This window comes from Nyctibius grandis, chromosome 2, assembly GCF_013368605.1.
Source record: "Nyctibius grandis isolate bNycGra1 chromosome 2, bNycGra1.pri, whole genome shotgun sequence".
Lineage (NCBI taxonomy): Eukaryota > Metazoa > Chordata > Aves > Nyctibiiformes > Nyctibiidae > Nyctibius > Nyctibius grandis.
The window spans coordinates 127,321,856-127,341,021 of NC_090659.1; the positions used below are offsets into that span (position 1 = coordinate 127,321,856).

General features: G+C 50.9%; 3 protein-coding genes across 3 annotated transcripts in view; all 3 read right to left on the reverse strand.

Moving 5' to 3' along the window:
- Nucleotides 1-3,283: 3,283 nt before the first annotated feature.
- LOC137677106 (olfactory receptor 52K2-like) lies at nt 3,284-4,291 on the reverse strand. The gene has a single exon (XM_068424298.1). The coding sequence runs from the start codon at nt 4,289-4,291 to the stop codon at nt 3,284-3,286; it is 1,008 nt and encodes a 335-aa protein (XP_068280399.1).
- Nucleotides 4,292-7,990: 3,699 nt separating this feature from the next.
- LOC137660487 (olfactory receptor 52K2-like) lies at nt 7,991-8,989 on the reverse strand. The gene has a single exon (XM_068395353.1). The coding sequence runs from the start codon at nt 8,987-8,989 to the stop codon at nt 7,991-7,993; it is 999 nt and encodes a 332-aa protein (XP_068251454.1).
- Nucleotides 8,990-15,261: 6,272 nt separating this feature from the next.
- Nucleotides 15,262-19,166, reverse strand: part of LOC137660488 (olfactory receptor 51E2-like) — a 41,986-nt gene continuing 38,081 nt past the window's right edge. The window contains exon 2 of the mRNA XM_068395354.1: nt 15,262-15,700. Coding sequence (XP_068251455.1) covers nt 15,262-15,700 — 439 coding nt within the window. The remainder of the gene's footprint in view (nt 15,701-19,166) is intronic.

Consider the following 19,166-nt stretch of genomic DNA (forward strand, 5'->3'; position numbering starts at 1 on the left):
ACACACACAAACAAACAGCATCAATGGCCTCATCCTGTTCTCCTCTCTGGCTGAGTAGGATGAATGCTTTTGGAGGAAATTGTATATACATATGAATCCTTCTAGAAGCTGTGCTTAGACATGGAAGACCTGATGAAGGGTCTGGAGGGTCTGACCTATGAGGAACGGCTGAGGGAGCTGGGGGTGTTTAGCCTGGAGAAGAGGAGGCTCAGAGGTGACCTTAGTGCAGTCTACAACTACCTGAAGGGAGGGTGTAGCGCAGTGGGAGTCGGCCTCTTCTCCCAGGCAACCAGTGCTAGGACAAGAGGACACAGCCTCAAGCTTGGCCAGGGGAGGGTCAGGTTGGACATTAGGAGGCATTTCTTCTCAGCAAGGGTCATTAGCCATTGGAAGGGGCTGCCCAGGGAGGTGGTGGAGTCACCATCTCTGGAGGGGTTTAAGAAAAGCCTGGACATGGCACTTAGTGCCCTGGTCTAGTTGCCATGGTGGTGTCAGGGCAATGGTTGGACTCGGTGATCCCAAAGGGCTCTTCCAACCTGGTTGATTCTGTGATTCTGTGATCCCATAGCGAGTGCCGCACAGTTCCAAACTGTTCTTCCTGGCATCCCATACCCATTGTCCCCCCACCCCGTAGGCCATAACCCATGTCAGTTTGCCAGGAGGGAGATCCACTGCCATTGACCAACTTGGAGGTCTCACACCTGGCTGTGGGCTGACCATCCTCCTGGGACAGCCTGGGGAGCAGCCAGGCTGAGGGCTCTGCTGGCTCTGAGGAGGGCATCCCCTACCTGCCATGTTGCTCTGCTCCTTTGGGTTTATGGAGGGGAACCTTTAATCATACAACCCAACAGCCTCGGCACCTGGCAGAGAGGTTCCTGCTGCAGGTCACCACCAGCCAACTGATGCCCAGCCAGTCCCTGAGCAATGGCAGCCCTGGCAAACCTCCCCCCACTCCGAGTTTGTATTGCTGAGCGTGGCGTTATATACAATCATAGAATGGTTTGGGTTGGGAGGGACCTTGAAGCCCATCCAGTTCCAACCCCCCTGCCACGGGCAGGGACACCTTCCACCAGACCAGGTTGCTCCAAGCCTCATCCAGCCTGGTCTTGGATATCCCTTTGGTCAGCTGGGGTCAGCTCTCCCAGCTGTGTCCCCTCCCAGCTCCTCGTGCATGTCAAGGCTACTCGCTGCTGGGGCAACATGAGGAGCAGAAAAGCCCTTGAGGCTGTGCAAGCGCTGCTCAGCAGTGACTAAAACATCTCCGTGTTACCAACACTGCTGTGGTGGGTTCACTGCTGTGGTGTGTCCAGTTCTGGGCGCCGCACTTCAAGAAAGGTGTTGAGGTGTTGGAGCGAGTCCAGAGGAGGGCGACCAAGCTGGGGAAGGGTCTGGAGGGTCTGACCTGCGAGGAACGGCTGAGGGAGCTGGGGGTGTTTAGCCTGGAGAAGAGGAGGCTCAGAGGTGACCTTAGTGCAGTCTACAACTACCTGAAGGGAGGTTGTAGCAGGGTGGGGGTCGGCCTCTTCTCCCAGGCAACCAGCGATAGGACAAGAGGACACAGCCTCAAGCTTGGCCAGGGGAGGGTCAGGTTGGCCATTAGGAAGCATTTCTTCTCAGCAAGGGTCATTAGGCATTGGAAGGGGCTGCCCAGGGAGGTGGTGGAGTCACCATCTCTGGAGGGGTTGAAGAAAAGCCTGGACATGGCACTTAGTGCCCTGGTCTAGTTGAAATGGTGGTGTGAGGGCAATGGTTGGACTTGATGATCCCAGAGGGCTCTTCCAACCTCATTGATTATGGGATTCTGTGGGTTGACACTGGCTGGATGCCAGATGCCCACCAAGCTGCTCTATCACTCCCCTCCTCAGCAGGACGGGGGGGGAGGAGAATATAAGATGGAAAAAAAAACCCAACTCATGGGTCAAGATAAAGGCAGTTTAATAAAGCAAAAGCAAAGGAAAACAAAAGATTTATTCTCTATTTCCCATCAGCAGATGATGTCCAGCCACTTCCTGGGAAGTTGGGCTTCAGTGTGCGTAGCGGTTGCTCTGGAAGACAAAGGTCGTATTAACAAATGCCTCCTCCTCCTCCTCCTTTCTCTTAGCTTTTATTGCTGAGCAGATGTCATGTGGTACAGAACATCCCGTTGGTCAGTTTGGGTCAGTTTGGGTCAGTTTGGGTCAGCTGTCCTGGCTATGTCCCCTCCCAAGATCTTGCCCACCCTGATGAGGGGGGATGTTGGAGAGCCAGCCGTGATACTGCTCAGCAGTAGCCACAGCACTGGTGTGTTACCAGCACATCCCTGTCTACCAGTATAGAGCACAGCACTGGGGGGAAAATTAACTCCATCTCAGCCAGACCCAACACAACCGCTTTCATCACAAACCCAAAACATCATCCTACAAACTACTATAAAGAAAATTAACTCTATCCCAGCCAAAACCAGGTCCATGGTGCATGGAGAGGGCTGGGGGAGCAAGGCAGAGCCCTCTGCCCCCGCGCAGGGCAGAAGCACAGCAACGCCCAGAGACCAGCAGGCACCTCAGCTCTCTGTGCTGACCTCCATGGCACTCCTCGGTGCAGAGGAACCAACTGCCACTTCCACTGGGGTGACTTTACCTGTTAGAGCATGAAGAAGTCATCAAGGAGGTGGCAACTGGATGCTGCTGAATTGATGCTGTGGTATAGCCCTGCTGCAGGGGTGGGGAACAGAGCCAGAGAGGTGTTCAGGTGATTCACCTCAGTGACAAAGTGTGTGCTGTGTTGGTGCATTCAGGGCGGTGGTGGCTGTGTGCAGGTACTTGCTCCACAGAAGGTCTGACAGACCTTCACCAAGAGGAAGGGGATGTTCTCAGCAACCTGGCCTGACCTCGTAGGTGACCCTGCTTTGAGCAGGAGTTTGGACTAGAGACCTCCTGAGGTCCCTTGCAGCCTGAGTTATCCCGTGGTCCTGTGGTCCCATGTCCGTTACATCTCTTGGCACCGCTCCACTGCGTATAAAGTGACATGTTAAGGAAACAGCTGTTTCCTGTGGTTCAGCTGCTCTAGGGCATTTTGCCAGAACAAGGTCAGGTGGTGGCTCCAAGTTGGGAGATCTGAGGGAGCTGGACCACTCAGAGGTGCTGTGCCAATGTCACCGCCTTGTGCTAGGGATGGGCAGGAGACCAACCGGCTGAAGCCCTTGGTGCTGACCTGACTTCAGTGGGTGCTGACATTTCCTGGGGCACCTGCGGCTCTGAACGTACGCTGAGGGCCACACCAAGGTCCAGCAGAGGGTTTGGCCGCTCTAGGGAACGGACTTCATGAGTCCCAGCCCTGTGCCCTGAAGGCCAGGCCCAGTCCCACCTGCCATGGGTCTCCTCCAGGAGATCACCCTGCATGCTCTGTCACGAATCTGCTTCGTCCTGATGCCATAGATCAGGGGGTTGAATGCTGGTGGGATGAGGAGGTAGACATCAGCCAACAGGACCTGGATGTGGGGTGGAAGCTCCTGGTGGTACCTCTCCATGTACATGGAGAGCAGCCCAGGGACGTAGAAGAGGGCCATGACGCAGAGGTGTGAGCCGCAGGTGCTGAAGGCTTTTTTGCGGGCTTGTGGGGAGGAGAGGCTGAGCACAGCTCGGAGGATGAGCGCGTACGAGAGGGCGATGAGCAGCGAGTCGAAGCTGCCCACGTAGGTGGAGACGGAGAGGCTGTAGGTGTTGCTGAAGCCAGCGTCTCCACAGGCCAGTTTGAGCACAGCCATGTGCTCGCAGTACGAATGGTCCACGACTGCCGGGCTGCAGAGAGGCAGGTGGGGAATCTGGAAGGTGAGGGGGCTCATGAAAGCCACAGCCCTCAGCAAGGTAGCCAAGCCAATGGCAGCCACAACGGGGCTGGTCAGGATGGACAGGTACCTCAGTGAGTTGCAAATGGCCACGTAGCGGTCAAAGGCCATCGCCACCAGCACCCCCGACTCCATCACAGAGAAAGCGTGAACAAAGTACATCTGGGTAAGACAAGCATCCAGGCTGATGGCAGTGGAGTGAAACCAGAAGATGTCCAGCATTTTGGGGGTGATGGAGGTGGACATCACCAGGTCAATGACAGCCAGCATGGACAGGAAGAGGAACATGGGCAGGTGCAGGCTGGGATCAGCCTTTATCACGCACAGGAGGGTGCTGTTCCCGGCCAGCGTGACGAGGTACATGATGCAGAAGGGGATGGAGATCCAGTGGTGCAGGTGCTGCAGCCCCGGGATGCCCATCAGGTGCAGCTCCAACAGCGAGGTGTTGGTGGGGCACGAGTGGGGCATGGTGGTCACTGCAGGAGCCTGAGTGAGGAGGGACCAGGCACACAAGGACAGCCATACCCTGGGTCACACCAAAGGTCCATCCAGCCTCAGATCCTATGTCCAGCATCAAAAGCAGACCCTTAGGGAAGAATATGAGAAAGGAAACACACCATGACGCCCTGACACCACCATGGCAACTAGACCAGGGCACTAAGTGCCATGGCCAGGCTTTTCTTAAACCCCTCCAGAGATGGGGACTCCACCACCTCCCTGGGCGGCCCCTTCCAATGGCTAATGACCCTTGCTGAGAAGAAATGCTTCCTAATGTCCAACCTGAGAGTTAGTTAATCCTTGTTCTTCCTCCACATTCCACCATGAGATGTGGAAGTAAGTAAACCTCAGATGATGGAAGTTTTATTCTGGACCTGCAGGACAATTTTTAACCCCTCCATCAGCACCGACTATTTGATATCCCATCTCCCATTTGTCTTGCTCTGTATCTAGAAAGATGGAGCTGAAAAGGACTTTCTGGGTGACAGAGCCGAGTGTCTGTTGCTTTAGGTGTGACAGCTTATCCTATCCAGGAACACTGACAGCATCCTGGGATATTTTGCTTTCATGCATCTGTTGGAAGACAGCTCCCACCCTCCACCCTGCTCTAACAGCTGGGAAATTACCTCTACTTTCCTCTCTCAGTGTGAAATTTAACCTTAAATTTATTCAGTTGTAAAGCAAACTCCCTGAGATGACAATGTGCAAACTGGTCTGCGAATTTTCTCTTGCAAGAAGCCAAGGTTGCCTCAGATTTTTTTCAAAACTCGTGGTGCTTTTTTTTTGTAGAGAATGTATTTCAAATCCGTGCACCGATGGATGACCTACCTGGCTTGCTGCTGTGGGTTTGTCCAGATGAATCACCAGAGGTACCCAACTCACCCAACCCCTGCAGGAGCGATGCTGGCCAGCCCTGCTTCCACCAGGAATGTCTCCTGCTTCTCTGCCCCAGCAGCTTTTCGTGGTGGAAGCATTTATAATTTTGCTGAGAGGAATGCCGGGTGTCTGTCTCACGGCTCAGAGGCCACACACATGCCGGTGTGTGGCTGACTAGCTCATTTACTGACTAACCTCCTAATTCAGTTTGTTTAATTGGAGTGATATTGTTGCCAATCCCCTACAGTGCCTTGGTGTAGCTTAACTCTTCCTCGTCCTTTGACCCTGCAGCCTTCCAAACCCAGGTCCCTGAGCTTGGCATTGGCAGCTCCCTCTTTCCAGGATGCTGAATCTTTCCAGATGTGAGGAGGTCTGGATCTCCTTCCATGGTCTGTCTGACCATGAGATGGAGCTCCTGGCTGTCTCCGTCCTGTCAGAGGCTGGAAGTCAGGGTCGGGATGTCCTGTCCCACACTTGGGCTTTACATCCTCTGAGGCAACAGCAGAAAGAGCACAGCTAGACAGGAATCATGTGGCAGACCAATTCTGGCCACTTTGACCTAATTGAGACTAATTTTATCTATCATAGAATCACAGAATCACAGACTGGTTTCGGTTGGAAGGGACCTTAAAGATCATCTAATTCCAACCCCCTGCCACAGGCAGGGACACCTTCCGCCAGACCAGGTTGCTCCAAGCCCCATCCAACCTGGCCTTGAACACTGCCAGGGAGGGGGCAGCCACAGCTTCTCTGGGCAACCTGGGCCAGGCTCTCACCACCCTCACAGCCAAGAATTTCTTCCTCACATCTCATCTAAATCTCCCCTCTTTCAGTTTAAGTCTGATCTAAGTCTCCTTCTTCTGCAAAGCCAGGGTTTGCCATTGAAAACCCCCTGACCAAAGAGGGCTGGCACTGCATGGTGAAAGGGCTGCTGAAAGCAGTGATGTGCTCCCCTGAAGGGGATGAGAAGAGCTGCACCAAGCCTGACTGGGTGTCCCCAGTGAAGGGGAAGGTTGGGTGATACTGGGAGCAGTGCATCCCACCTGGGCAGCATCAGTTAAAGCCTGGACATGGCACTTAGTGCCCTGGTCTAGTTGCCATGGTGGTGTCAGGGCAGCGGTTGGACTCGATGATCCCAGAGGGCTCTGCCAACCTCATTGATTCTGTGATTCTGTGATCAGGCAATGGCAGTGGAGGCAGATCCTGTAACTGGAGAATAAATCTGCTGCCTGGCAGGCTCCAGGCAGTGCACCTACCACTGGCATGGTCCAGCCCCAACTGGGACCAAGACTATGAGACTTGGGTTGGAAGAGTCTGGTCTCCAAATCAGGTGGGAGGATCTGCCCTGTATTTTAGTTGTTGGGCATTGTGTAGGTTGTACTGTTGTGGAGGGTGGTGATGGTGGTGGGGGATACGACTGTGTAATCCAGAAGGCACCCAAAGGCAGCAGGGTCAGGAGACACTGAAAGAATTGAGTTCATACCCACCAGCTTGGGTTTGGTGGTCACCACAGCTCTTTGTAACGCTCCTCTTTCCTCTCTAGCTCGGTGCAGGATACATGCAGGACCTCAGGCTTCCCTTAGAGACTAAACTCAGGGAATTCCTGTCCCCTGATTTCCACAGGGTGAAGGCACAAGGAGAGCTGGGATGGTAAGTCAGTACGTGGTGTTAGGAGATGGGTTTTCATCATAGTTAAAATCAGGTACAGGTTTGCTGAGGAGAAGAAGAGGAGCTTAGTCCCTGTTCTCTGCTCCCCTACTTTAATCCACACTCCTGCTCCTCGCCTCCAGTGCTCAGAGGTGACCCTCCTACAACAGCCCCACAGGCTTTTTTTTTTTAGTTTGTGGCCCTGTCTTTTGCATAAGGAGATCTGCATAAAATGTTATTCTATGATCTCACAGGAGTTCGGAGGCAAGTGAAGACTCAAGAAAAACTGGAGGTTCTCAGAATCCCATTACAGTTGCCTGTATGCTTAGGGAAGACACAACAAAACAGAGAGTTAGGGATTCTCGTTAAAATATTGGGAAAAAAATTTTGTAGAACAACATTTCATGGCTGGTGCTGTTTTGGTGTTTCTAATAAGAAAGGAACAAAACCTTGTGCAACTGTTCTCGAATGAGCTGAGGTTTTGTGATTGCTGCAAATCACAGGATCACCGAATCAATGAGGTTGGAAGAGCCCTCTGGGATCATCGAGTCCAACCATTGCCCTGACACCACCATGGCAACTAGACTAGGGCACTAAGTCTAATGCGTCAGTAAGGTTTCAGGACAGGATTGGGAGGAAAAAAACATCTATTTGGGCCAACATCTGGATGAGTGTGTTGTGTAAATGTACATACACAGCCCCCACGCTCCCCCCTCACAGCCAGGCACCAAGATCAGGCAGCTGCTAAAAACTAGTAGGTGAATAAATGGAGATCGGGGAGCAAAGGGACATGCGGAGGATGAATCCATGAGCAGACTTTAATTCCCAAAGTGGTAACAGTCTTTGAGATTAAGAGAAGAATCATGAGGTGATACAGATGTGAGGATGACTACAGATACAGTTAGACACCATCTATCATTCCATTCTGAACAGGAATGTAGAATTCACTTTCTAAAAGTAATGTTTCACCAGTCAAATTGTCCATGGTGCCTCCAGCTCTTAGGGTTTGGCCAAGATGATGAAGAGATCACTCTGCTTTTCCAGCAGACAGCTGTTTAAGCTGTTTCTATGCTCCCCAAACATGCTGCCATTGTTCTCTGGTCCGAACCCCATTCCTTCCCACCTGGCATTAGCGATGGGTTGGGGTCAGGACCTGGGCTGGGTCCCTGTCTGCCAGAGCAGGCTCAGCACCCGCTCCCGGATCAGCTTGGTCCTCATCCCGTAGATGAGTGGGTTGAGCATGGGAGGCACCAGCAGGTAGAGGTCAGCCACGAGGATGTGGAGGTGAGCAGGGACCCTCTGGCCCCAGCGCTGAATGTAGAAGGAGAAGAGCCCGGGCACATAGAAGAGCAGGATGACACTGATGTGGGAGCCACAGGTGCCAAAGGACTTCAGACGAGCCTCTCTGGAGGAGACATTTGTGACCTCCCTCAGGATCAGCACGTAGGAGACGGCAATGAGGATGGAGTCTGAGCCCACCACAACAGTGGCAACTGTGATCCCGTAGATGCTGTTGGGTCGGGTGTCCCCACAGGCCAGCTTCACCACTGACATGTGCTCGCAGTAGGAGTGGTGAATGATGTGGGGGCCGCAGTAGGACAGGCTGGTCACCATACACGTCAGAGGGGTGATGATGGCGATGCCACGCACCGCAGCAGCCAAGCCCAGCTTGGCAACAGTGAGGCCAGTCAGGATGGCAGAGTAGCGCAGCGGCTTGCAGATGGCCAAGTATCGGTCGAAGGCCATGGTGAGCAGGACCCCTGACTCCATTGTGGAGAAGCTGTGGATGAAGAACATCTGGGCCACACAACCCTCAAAGTCGATCTCATGGGAGTGGAACCAGAAGATGCTCAGGAGCTTGGGCATGGTGGAAGTGGTGAGCACGAGGTCAATGGCAGCCAGCATGGAGAGGAAGTGAAACATGGGCAGGTGCAGGCTTGGGTCCATCCTAATCAGTAGGAGCAGTGTGATGTTCCCCAGCATTGCCATGAAGTACATGGTGCAGAACGGGAAGGCAATCCAGAACTGAGCATCCTCCAGCCCAGGGATGCCTGTCAGGATGAAGGATGAGGGACTGGAGTGATTTGGGAAGGACATGAGGCACTGCTGCAGAGCTGGAAGGGAAGACACAGGAACAGCTGGCATAGACAGGGAGAAGAAAGAGCTGTGGCAAGCACTGCTATGGACTCCAGCCACTTCTCAGGCACACAGACCCGGTACACTCAGTCCCACCATTGGCAAGACACAAACACACATGGTATTAGCCAAAAGTATGGGAGTTATCTCACCTCTGCTCCCATCCCGGGCTGGTCTCTGGCCATTGTCCCCACCCCTCCAGTCCATAGTTTGGGAGTTACAAACTAAAAGTTGAGCACATTTAGTTGCCATCAGTACAAAAATCTAAGATGGGAGAAGGAGGAAGATCCAGAATACTTTGGGCATGCAGCTCAGCAGGACTCTGGTCACCCCCACGCCTCTGCAGGTGTAAACCATCCCCTCTCCTGGGCTGGTGTGTCCCATCTGAGTCCCACCTTGGGAAATTGCAGCAGATGTATATTTGCAACATCGCTGTTTGTTGCCCAGAGCATTTTTGCACCTCCTTACCCTCAAGCCCTCGCCAAAAGAGAGAAGTGCTGTGGATTGTCCCTGTTTTGCTGGGAAAACAGAGGCACGGAAGGGTTAAATGAGCCTGCTGGCAGTGTGGGAATTAGAAGGAAGTTTCTCAGGCACTTGTACCCTCTGTTTTCCCCAGCATAGCAAAGGGCCAGACTTCATCTCCCTGGCTTTCCAGGCATTTGACTTCCTTGACTCCTAAATAGTTTCGTCTCTCCTCCAAACCACTTCGTGTCCTCCACATGACACAAACCAACAGGCATTTCAGCCTGTTTCCAGTCGTTGCTATTTGCAATGTAAGGCCAACTGCTGCAGAGCCAATATCATGAAAATGCTGCCAAGACAATGTTATTTATAATAGTTTATTGCAAAGAGGGCTCTGTTTGCAGTGTACTCAGCTACCTCGGCTATAAATTCGGGGTGGCACAGCTGGCACAAGCCAGTCCAGCAGGAAATGTGTCTCGTGCCAGAATTATTTATCTGGAAAGGGCAAACACATCCGAGATCCTGTAATCCTGTGCTCGGAAAAAAAGCAGATACTTCCTCCCTCCTCTCTGTCAGAGGTAACTGGTCTACAAATCCCGTGTACTGTTCTGGGCAGTGTTACCTGTAATTCATCTGGTACAGTAAAGCTACCCGGATTATTCAATTATGCTGTTAAACAAGCATCAGACTCAGTTTTTACTGGGTCCTTTTCATGTACAACCACAGTGCTCTTCTCCCAGTGGCCTCTTCTCCCAAACAACTAGCGACAGGACAAGAGGACACAGCCTCAAGCTTCGCCAGGGGAGGGTCAGGTTGGACATTAGGAAGCATTTCTTCTCAGCAAGGGTCATTAGACACTGGAAGGGGCTGCCCAGGGAGGTGGTGGAGTCACCATCTCTGGAGGGGTTTAAGAAAAGCCTGGGCATGGCCCTTAGTGCCCTGGTCTAGTTGCCATGGTGGTGTCAGGGCAACGGTTGGACTGATGATCCCAGAGGGCTCTTCCAACCTGATTGATTCTGTGATTCTGTGCTGTGCCAGTTCTGGTCCCTTAGCAGGGTCTGATTTCTTGGGTACACGTGAAATACCCAAGAAGTGACCTCTTCATCTCAGCCTCTCTGACCAGCCCGTTTGGGTCATGCGAAGACACTGTCCCCACTGCACTTCACTTGCATCCACGTTACACCTGACCTCTTCATTTCATGTGTCCTCCTCTTGACGTGCCCTGCAGTGCTGGCAATCAAAGGTGCCTCCTCACCCTGAACACACACAGGGGGACAGGCATCTAGTGCCATCTAGTCCCAGCCCTGCACAGAGCATCGCACCTGGAGGAGCTCTTCCTTCATCCCAACTCCAACCCAGCCTTGCACGGACCTCTCCCTTCTACCACCAGCCCCCAAGAACGACTGCACTTGTAGCCTACATACAAATGCCACGTTAGGAAGATACTGTGACTTTGGCTATTTTTGAGTTGTACACGCAACGGGAAGGGTGGGAGCAGCACTTTCAGCCTTGTTGGTGCTCAAGTGGAGCAGCCCTTTCAAGTTGAAGCACTTCTGAGCATTTTCTTTGTGCTTCATTGGCATGAAAAGCTGATAGAGCTTTACTTTGTGCAATTAGCTCAGTAACTTGTAAAGTGACAAGTTTTGCTCATTGCAGGAGTCAAAACCCAGAAGATTCTCTAGTCATGGGGGGCATCACCAGGCACCTTGACCTAGCTCACTGCACCCCGTTAGATTTGTTGCGAACTTATTGTAATTTATTTTTAAGCAGTGAATCAGATTAAAATACCCCCAGAGAATGAGAAGTTCGATATTGAACGAAGTTGAAATCTTTGATTGCTATTGTACTGGCAAAGCTCCCCCGACTTTGTGAGGAGGGGATAGATCTTGGTAGGTGAAGCTGAGATTTTAACTCTTTCCTCACTCATTTTTGTCAGCTCTGCCTCTCTGCTGCTGAGCAATAAGCATTAAATTTACCAGATTTGATGGATTTAACATTTTGTGTGGTTCTTAGGCGTTGTAAATCTACCAGCCACGCAGTCTGAGCCTGTGAAAAACACACAGCCAGCTCCTTTTGCAGCCACACGCTGAGCTGACTGTGCTAACCCAGCACTCCCGATCAGCGTGCAGCCTGCCACGGAACAAAGTTCCCTTGAATTTGGGGTTTTAAGAGAGCTAGAGTAATCATCCAGTCCATATCCCTTCCCCGGCATAAGATCAAAAGTAATCTCTGGTAGATACATGCATGACCTGATCTCCCGTTGCAGAAACTCTACACTTCCCCCAAATCACCCATTTCAGAGCACTTTCAAGCCTGCATCTCACCAGAGCTCATGACTTTTGTCCTTTCCATAAGGGAGAAGAACCAATTATTACCTTCCTCGTGGTGTTTGCCATCCTCTTCAGGTCTGTGCAAGCAAGAAGGACGGGACTAGAGCTATGATCAGGTAATTGCAGGTCTTCAGAGATGACTGCGCTAGCAGATGTTACCCCTACGTGTCTACAGCTTGTTTGAAGTTCATTCAACCAAGGAACAGCTCGCAGCCAAATAATTAGCACTGTTGTAATCAACCCATGCCAGGAAGCAAATTGAGGTTGCAGGTGTATGACTGGCAGTTCTCTACCACAGTATTCACTGAATGTGGGATGTCTGGAAGTGATGAAGCAGCTCATTAACTCAATAAGAGACGAAGTCCACTCAGATGTGTTGGCATATCTGCACAGCAGCTTTTCTGGATAGATTGCTTTATATTCACTTCGATTTGGCTAAGGTTTGAACTTGGCTCAGAGCTTGCCACTGTGCTTAAAAATACTGGCATAACACCAGATTAAAGGAAAAAAATCTACCCAGCTCACCTGGAGGAGTTGGATGTGACCGTGGCTGTACCTACATCACCTTCAAACACTGTTTCTCTCTAACACAACCAAGCAACTCCTCGACCTGCCAAAAGGACGTGCACGGAAATATTTATACGCCTCAAGGAACCCGATCACCCTCATCACTCACTGCTGGGACTTCAGAGACTGTAATCATCGCAGAGGAGGAACTGCTGCCTGGGAACAGCCAGGAATAGCAACAGTTTGTAAACAAACTCACTCCGCTTCCCCGCTGCATGGGTTGAGTCTGTCTCAGCACCAAGCAGCACCAAACAGATCTTTGGTCCACCAAGGGGGAAGATTTTAACTCTGGGTGGGCCAATACCCCTCTGAGCATGACTAGCTGTTCTCCTGGTAGACACAAAGGTGCGTGTGTCCTTTGGGCTTAATCCTGTGGGTGTAAAACTCACTTTGGGTTTGAATCCAGTGTCACTGCACTCCTTCTGGGGCACAAGATGGTAGTGTGGCTTCTTAGGGCTGTATTTTGATGTCACCTTTCATCTGAGGATCCTGAAGCATCCATGACCTTTAGTGAATGCTTTGTAAATGAGTGCGGATCCACTGGACCTGGTTTAGGTATTCCCTGTCCCTGCAGTCTCTGAGGGTGGAGGTCATGTATGAACCACGGACGATCAGTATGGCATTTAGGGAGAGGGGTGCTGGGGAAGGAGGGCAGGAAGCTGTTCAGATAATCCCCCCATCTGGGATCAATGTCAGTTTTTCAGCTGTTTCAGTCTGGTACTACAAATGTGACACAAAGAGCAATGACTTTTGGGTGTGCTGGCCCTTTGGGCTACTGGTCCTTTAAAATAAAACAATCAAAACTAGTAAAAATCTGCAGAGACTGGAAGATGAGGAGAGGAGGAGAAGCCCAGAAGATCAGTTTAAGGAGCCTTGTGGCTTCTCCTGTAATTGTCTTGGCTAGACATGCAATGGCCGATGATGCATCTACCTGGAGGAGGGTTGCTCATGTTTTCCATCGTGAGCTTTGAGGACGGTCTTGGTAAGGGCAAGGTTAAACCTGCTGCACGCACCTTACCCCGCCCTCAACAGCGAGGGCAGAGCACTGTCCCCTTCCTCCACCCCTGTATGCACTGGGGGGCTCGAGGGACCAGCTCCGAAGTCATGGGGAGAGCACAAACACCTGTGAGCACCGGGTTTTTTAGCTGTCTTTTCAATTGTCATTGTCCTCATATGACTTAGATGTGATTTCTGTTGCCCGAGTTATTTATTGATGTCTGAGGCTGCTGTAGATCTGATTCATAGATCAGTGCTGCAAATGTAGCACAAGAAAAGAAAAAAATCCATAATATTTCTGCTGAATTAGTGTATCTACTTCCTTAATTTTCTCCAAGCCTTAGAATAAGAAAGTGTTTTGCAGTATAACCAGTATATTTATGAATCTGGACTATTACAAAAGGAGATTCCTGTTCACAGTGTTGAATTTATGTGGCACAAGAACAAAATCTGGCCTGTTTTCCTAGTATATCTGTAGCTGTTGCATCCCTGACTCGGCTTTTGCAATCGCAGCCCAGCAGGTAAGAAATCCCCACCTCCAGCAAGCTCATGTTGTATGTGGTGGCTCATTGCCCACGCTACCGTGAGGGTCACAGGGTCTTGTGGGGTCTCTGTTTCCTTCCCCAGGCTGTCCTCAGCAGCTCTTCTTCTACTGATCAGAGATTTAGGGAAGGATGTGAGTTAGGATGTTATGAAGCTTTTTATGAAACCACTGTACCCAAAGAGGTAGAGATGAGGGATTATGGGAGAACTTTGCAAAGCTGAATGATGAAGTGATAAACTGGACAGTAAAATTCAGTATAGATTCATTAAAACTGAGGTGCGCTGGCAAAACACAGCCCTGTTTTTGCATAGACAACGTTGTGCCATGAGCTGTCCACCCCCACTCAGGAATAGGCATCTTGGAGTTATGACCGATGACTCCTTGAAAGCATCAGTGGTACCCAGTCACTTCTTCACTCCAGACTCCTCCTCTCCTTGTTATCATGGGCTTATTCATGGGCTGCAGTCCCTTCAGGGGAGAACCTGTGCTGGTGTGGGTCCTCCATGCCCACAGTCACTTCTGTACAAGTGCTTCTACCACCATGGAGCATCTCCTACTGCTCTGACCTTGGTGTTCCCCTCGCTGTTTCTCAGTCTTTTTGTTCACTCCTCCTCTCTCAGTCTGACATTTTCTGCCCTTCCTTAACTATGTTTTCACAGAGGCACCACAAACTCCCCTGGCTGGCTCAGCTTTGGTGTGTGATGGGTCCATTACTGGTCCAGCTGGAACCATCTGTGTCCAGCACAGGGCAGCCCTGGACCTCCCTCTACCCCGTTCCTCTACCCCAACCATACCATCTACACCCAGTACACCTCCCCACAAACATCTTGAGCTGCTATTTACAAATATTGTTTTGCTTTGTGCTGTGTGGATAATGAGTTAATTTGTTCCTAATTCAGGAAATGAAGCTCTTAATCAGATCTGTGCTAGAAATTTCCGCATCCACAAAGCGGTATTTACCCGTTCCTTCCAAAAATAATTTTCTAAATTATAGGCAGTGAATAAATGCAAGAAAAAGAAGACACAGTGAAAAAGTTAATACTAGGTGAAAGTGGTTTATACTGTCTGTCTGTCCCAGTGCCTTTCTGGGACGCACTGCAAGGACAGGAACAAGTCCCAGCTAAATGTTAACTCCTGAAGGGCTCTGACTGCATCCATGAAGCCATCAACCTGCCGAGCTTGTGTAGTCTTTTACTACAGTACTAGTGCTTGCTGCACAAAGTATATTTGCTCTGCAATTTGCAGTCATAAATCATTGTTATTTGTGTTGTGATAGCGACTGAGAGCCTGCCAAGGGCCAAGGCAGCATGCTGCATAGTCAGAGAGGAGCACATCTGCCATCCCCAAAGCTAAGCCAAGAAAAGCCAAGAGCTGGGTGCAGTTCAGTGGGCAGTCCTGTCGTCGGAAATTTTAATTGAAATCAGGATCCTCTGTGTCTGCTTGGTCCTCACCCCGTAGATGATGAGGTTGAGCACAACAGGCACTGGGGTGTAGATGTTCCCCATGATGATATGGACCAGTGGAGCCAGGTCCTTCCCAAACCTGTGCACCACGGACAGCCCAATCAGGGGCACGTAGAAGGCCAGGACCACACAGATATGGGCAACGCAGGTGCTGAACACCTTGAGCCTCTCCTTCCATGATGCCAGCCGCAAGACAGCCTTGAGGATGAGGATGTAGGAGAGACAGGTGAGGATGGCATCCAGCCCCATGACCAGCAGGATGGCAGTGAGGCTGTACACCATGCTGGGGGTGGTGTTGGCACAGGCCAGGTTCATCACGTCCTGGTGCAGGCAGAAGGAGTGTGACAGCACCCGGGAGCTGCAGAAGGGAAGGGGCAGAGCAGGACTTGGTTCTGCCTCTCCTCTGGAGCCAGGTGGTGTTCTGGCAGTCTTAGAATGTTGTGTGTTTATTTTTTTATACTGAAATTATGTTACTAGATGGGAGCTGCACTGTAGTACCACCAGAGCAGCGCTTTTATAGCATGAAATAGGTGTACATGTTATCTGGAGTCACAGAGTCACTGAAGCTGACAGGGACCTCTGGAGATCATCCTGGCAAACCCCTCTGCTCAGGCAGGGTCACCCAGAGCAGGTTGCCCAGAATCACAGAATCAATGAGGTTGGAAGAGCCCTCCGGGCTCATCGAGTCCAACCATTGCCCTGACACCACCATGTCAACTAGACCAGGGCACTAAGTCCCATGGACCATGTACACCTGGGTTTTGTGTATCTCCAAGGATGGAGACTCTACAGCCTCTCTAGGCAACATGTGCCAGTGTTTGGTTAACATCATCATCAAAAAAAAATGATGTTTGTTATGTTTAAATGGAATTTCCTGTTTTTTCTAGTTTGTGCCCGTTGCCTCTTGTCCTTCCACTGAATACCACTGAGAAGAATGTGGCTTTGTCTTCATTACACCATCCCATCAGGTATTTATAGACATTAAGAAGTCACCCTCATGCACAGAACCTCTTTGCCAAGGGAAATGCCCCTTCATCAGGGACAATGCCTTCCTTAAGGTGCTTCAGACTAAAAAAAGACAATAGTTGGCATCGGTAACTACTCATACGGCATCGACGCAGCCTGTAGGACCACCAGCAGGTGAGCATTACTCTGTGGGTTATTTATTATCTACCTTAGAAGTGACTGGGATGAGTCAGTCACCAAGACCACTTCATGTACCAGCCATGCCCTTCGCTGTCCCCTCCCTCACTGCTGTTTGGGGCACAGAGCTGGGTCACAGAATCACAGAATCACCGAATCAACCAGGTTGGAAGAGCCCTCTGGGCTCACCGAGTCCAACCATTGCCCTCACACCACCATGGCAACTAGACCAGGGCACTAAGTGCCATGGCCAGGCTTTTCTTAAACCCCTCCAGAGATGGTGACTCCACCACCTCCCTGGGCAGCCCCTTCCAATGGCTAATGACCCTTACTGAGAAGAAATGCTTCCTAATGTCCAACCTGACCCTCCCCTGGCCAAGCTTGAAGCTGTGTCCTCTTGTCCTATCGCTGGTTGCCTGGGAGAAGAGGCCGACTCCCACTTCACTACAACCTCCCTTCAGGTAGTTGTAGACTGCACTAAGGTCACCTCTGAGCCTCCTCTTCTCCAGGGTCCTCACTGGTGTGCCCTGAAGGAACATCACTGATGGGGAGCCCAGGCCCACTACACCAGTGTGGAGCAGTGGGTGCACGTCTGGTTTTGGGGACTCATGGAGTTAAAAGGCAGAAGGAAGGGGGATCACACATATACAAATATACATATATAAAGTGTACCTATGTATAAATTGTGGAGCTGCACAGTGGCACTGGGGGGGATGGAAGGTACCAGGGCTGGATCTCTCCACTTTCCAGAATGCAAAAGTTTCACAGAGCAGGGCAAAACTGGGGAATTTTCTGAATACACATTTTTATGCCAATTTTTTTTTATTTTCAGCCCTCAGTTTGTTTGAGGGCTTGCATCAAAGCAAGGATTTACAAGAGTCTCTGGCAGAAACAACAAACTGGAGTGTTAGACAAGTGCTAAGATGGCAAATTGCTTTGCTAAATATTAATTCTGATCTCATGTATACAGATGGGCTTGGTATGAAAACCACCCTAAAAATTGATCAATAATTAAAAATTGATCAATAATTAAAATTTTTCCTCATTCTCTCAAGTGCTACATGAATAGGACGTGTAAGTTAATTTCTACAATGACTTTGCTCCCCACAGGAGCAAAGGGGGGTCTTCAGCTCCTTGGCTTTAGGTTCTCTATACCCTCAGTTACCTCTTTTGCTGTCCCAGTTCTCCCACAGCGCTCGGTTCAGTGGCAAAGGTTTTTCCCTCATCCCAGGGGTGGTCAGCTCTCACTTCTGTCCCTCCATGGCTCTTTCCCCTGATCAGGGAAGCGGGTGTTTGGTGGCATCTGAGGAACTGCGCCGTGGTGAGCTGAGCTATTCGCAGGCACAGCTGCTCTCCCACCGCTGTCCTTCAGGTCTGACCCTTTGGCCACGTGAAAACTTGGTTTATTTTTTTTCTGAGAGAAGATGAGGTCTCATTGTGTGGGTGTGTGTGGGCGTGCAGACAAACTCTGGGACAAATCTCAATCAGTTTGTGCTGATTGAGTGAGTTCTCAGATTTTCTTCTCAGCAATGGTCATTAGCCATTGGAAGGGGCTGCCCAGGGAGGTGGTGGAGTCACCATCTCTGGAGGGGTTTAAGAAAAGCCTGGACATGGCACTTAGTGCCCTGGTCTAGTTGCCATGGTGGTGTCAGGGCAATGGTTGGACTCGATGAGCCCAGAGGGCTCTTCCAACCTCATTGATTCTGTGATTCTGTGAAGCTGCCCAGGAAAGCAGGCGGCTTCCAGGGTGCTTAACTGGAGACCTGGTGTTTGCTGTTGGGTTTTCTAATGGCCTCGGGCAGACAAAACACCACTTTGGGTTCTCAGTCTTATTTGAGCCCCTGAATTTCTTCCTTCCCATTTAACCTTTTTGGCAGCTGTAAAGCACAAATCCATTTTCCTTCCATCAGAGTGAGTTTGGTTAATTGACCTGCGGGTTTAGCTGATAAAGCTCCCTAAAACGTTATACATTTTGCCATACTTAAACAAAAAGGGAAGAAATCAATACAGAGTCACATATAATGGGGCTACTTCTCATCTCAGAGTGAGATGTTATCTCTTGTGGTCTGACTGGATTCGGTTCAGCACAAACATTGACCTTTCTCTGCCTTCGTCTCTCTCCCCCTCCCTCTCCTGCCCAGACAGTGATCCCAGGGCTGGTCCATTATGGCTTTTCCTTGGCTGATGTGATGGATATCAGAGATGGCGTGATCAGAGGGCTGGAGCATCTCTGCTGCGAGGAGAGGCTGAGGGAGCTGGGGCTGTTCAGCTGGAGAAGAGCAGACTGAGGGGGATCTTATCAATGCTCACAGATACCTCGGGGGGTGTCAAGGGGATGGGGCCAGACTCTTCTCAGTGGTGCCCAGTGACAGGACAAGGGGCAATGGGCACAAACTGAACCATGGGAAGTTCCATCTGAATATGAGGAGGAACTTCTTTGGTGTGAGGGTGCCAGAGCCCTGGCACAGGCTGCCCAGGGAGGGGGGAGTCTCCTTCTCTGGAGATATTCAAACCCGCCTGGACACGACCCTGTGCGACGTGCTCTGGGTGACCCTGCTTGGGCAGGGGTTGGGCTGGATGATCTCCAGAGGGCCCTTCCAACCCCAACCACTCTGTGATTCTCTGATTCTGTGATATGCATGAGGGCCGTGGCAGAGGGGTTTCTTGGCCCTTGGTAGGCT

Excerpts from the sequence above, each read along its gene's own strand:
- LOC137677106 (XM_068424298.1), bottom strand. The coding sequence starts at position 4,291 with ATGCCCCACTCGTGCCCCACCAACACCTCGCTGTTGGAGCTGCACCTG.
- LOC137660487 (XM_068395353.1), bottom strand. The coding sequence starts at position 8,989 with ATGCCAGCTGTTCCTGTGTCTTCCCTTCCAGCTCTGCAGCAGTGCCTC.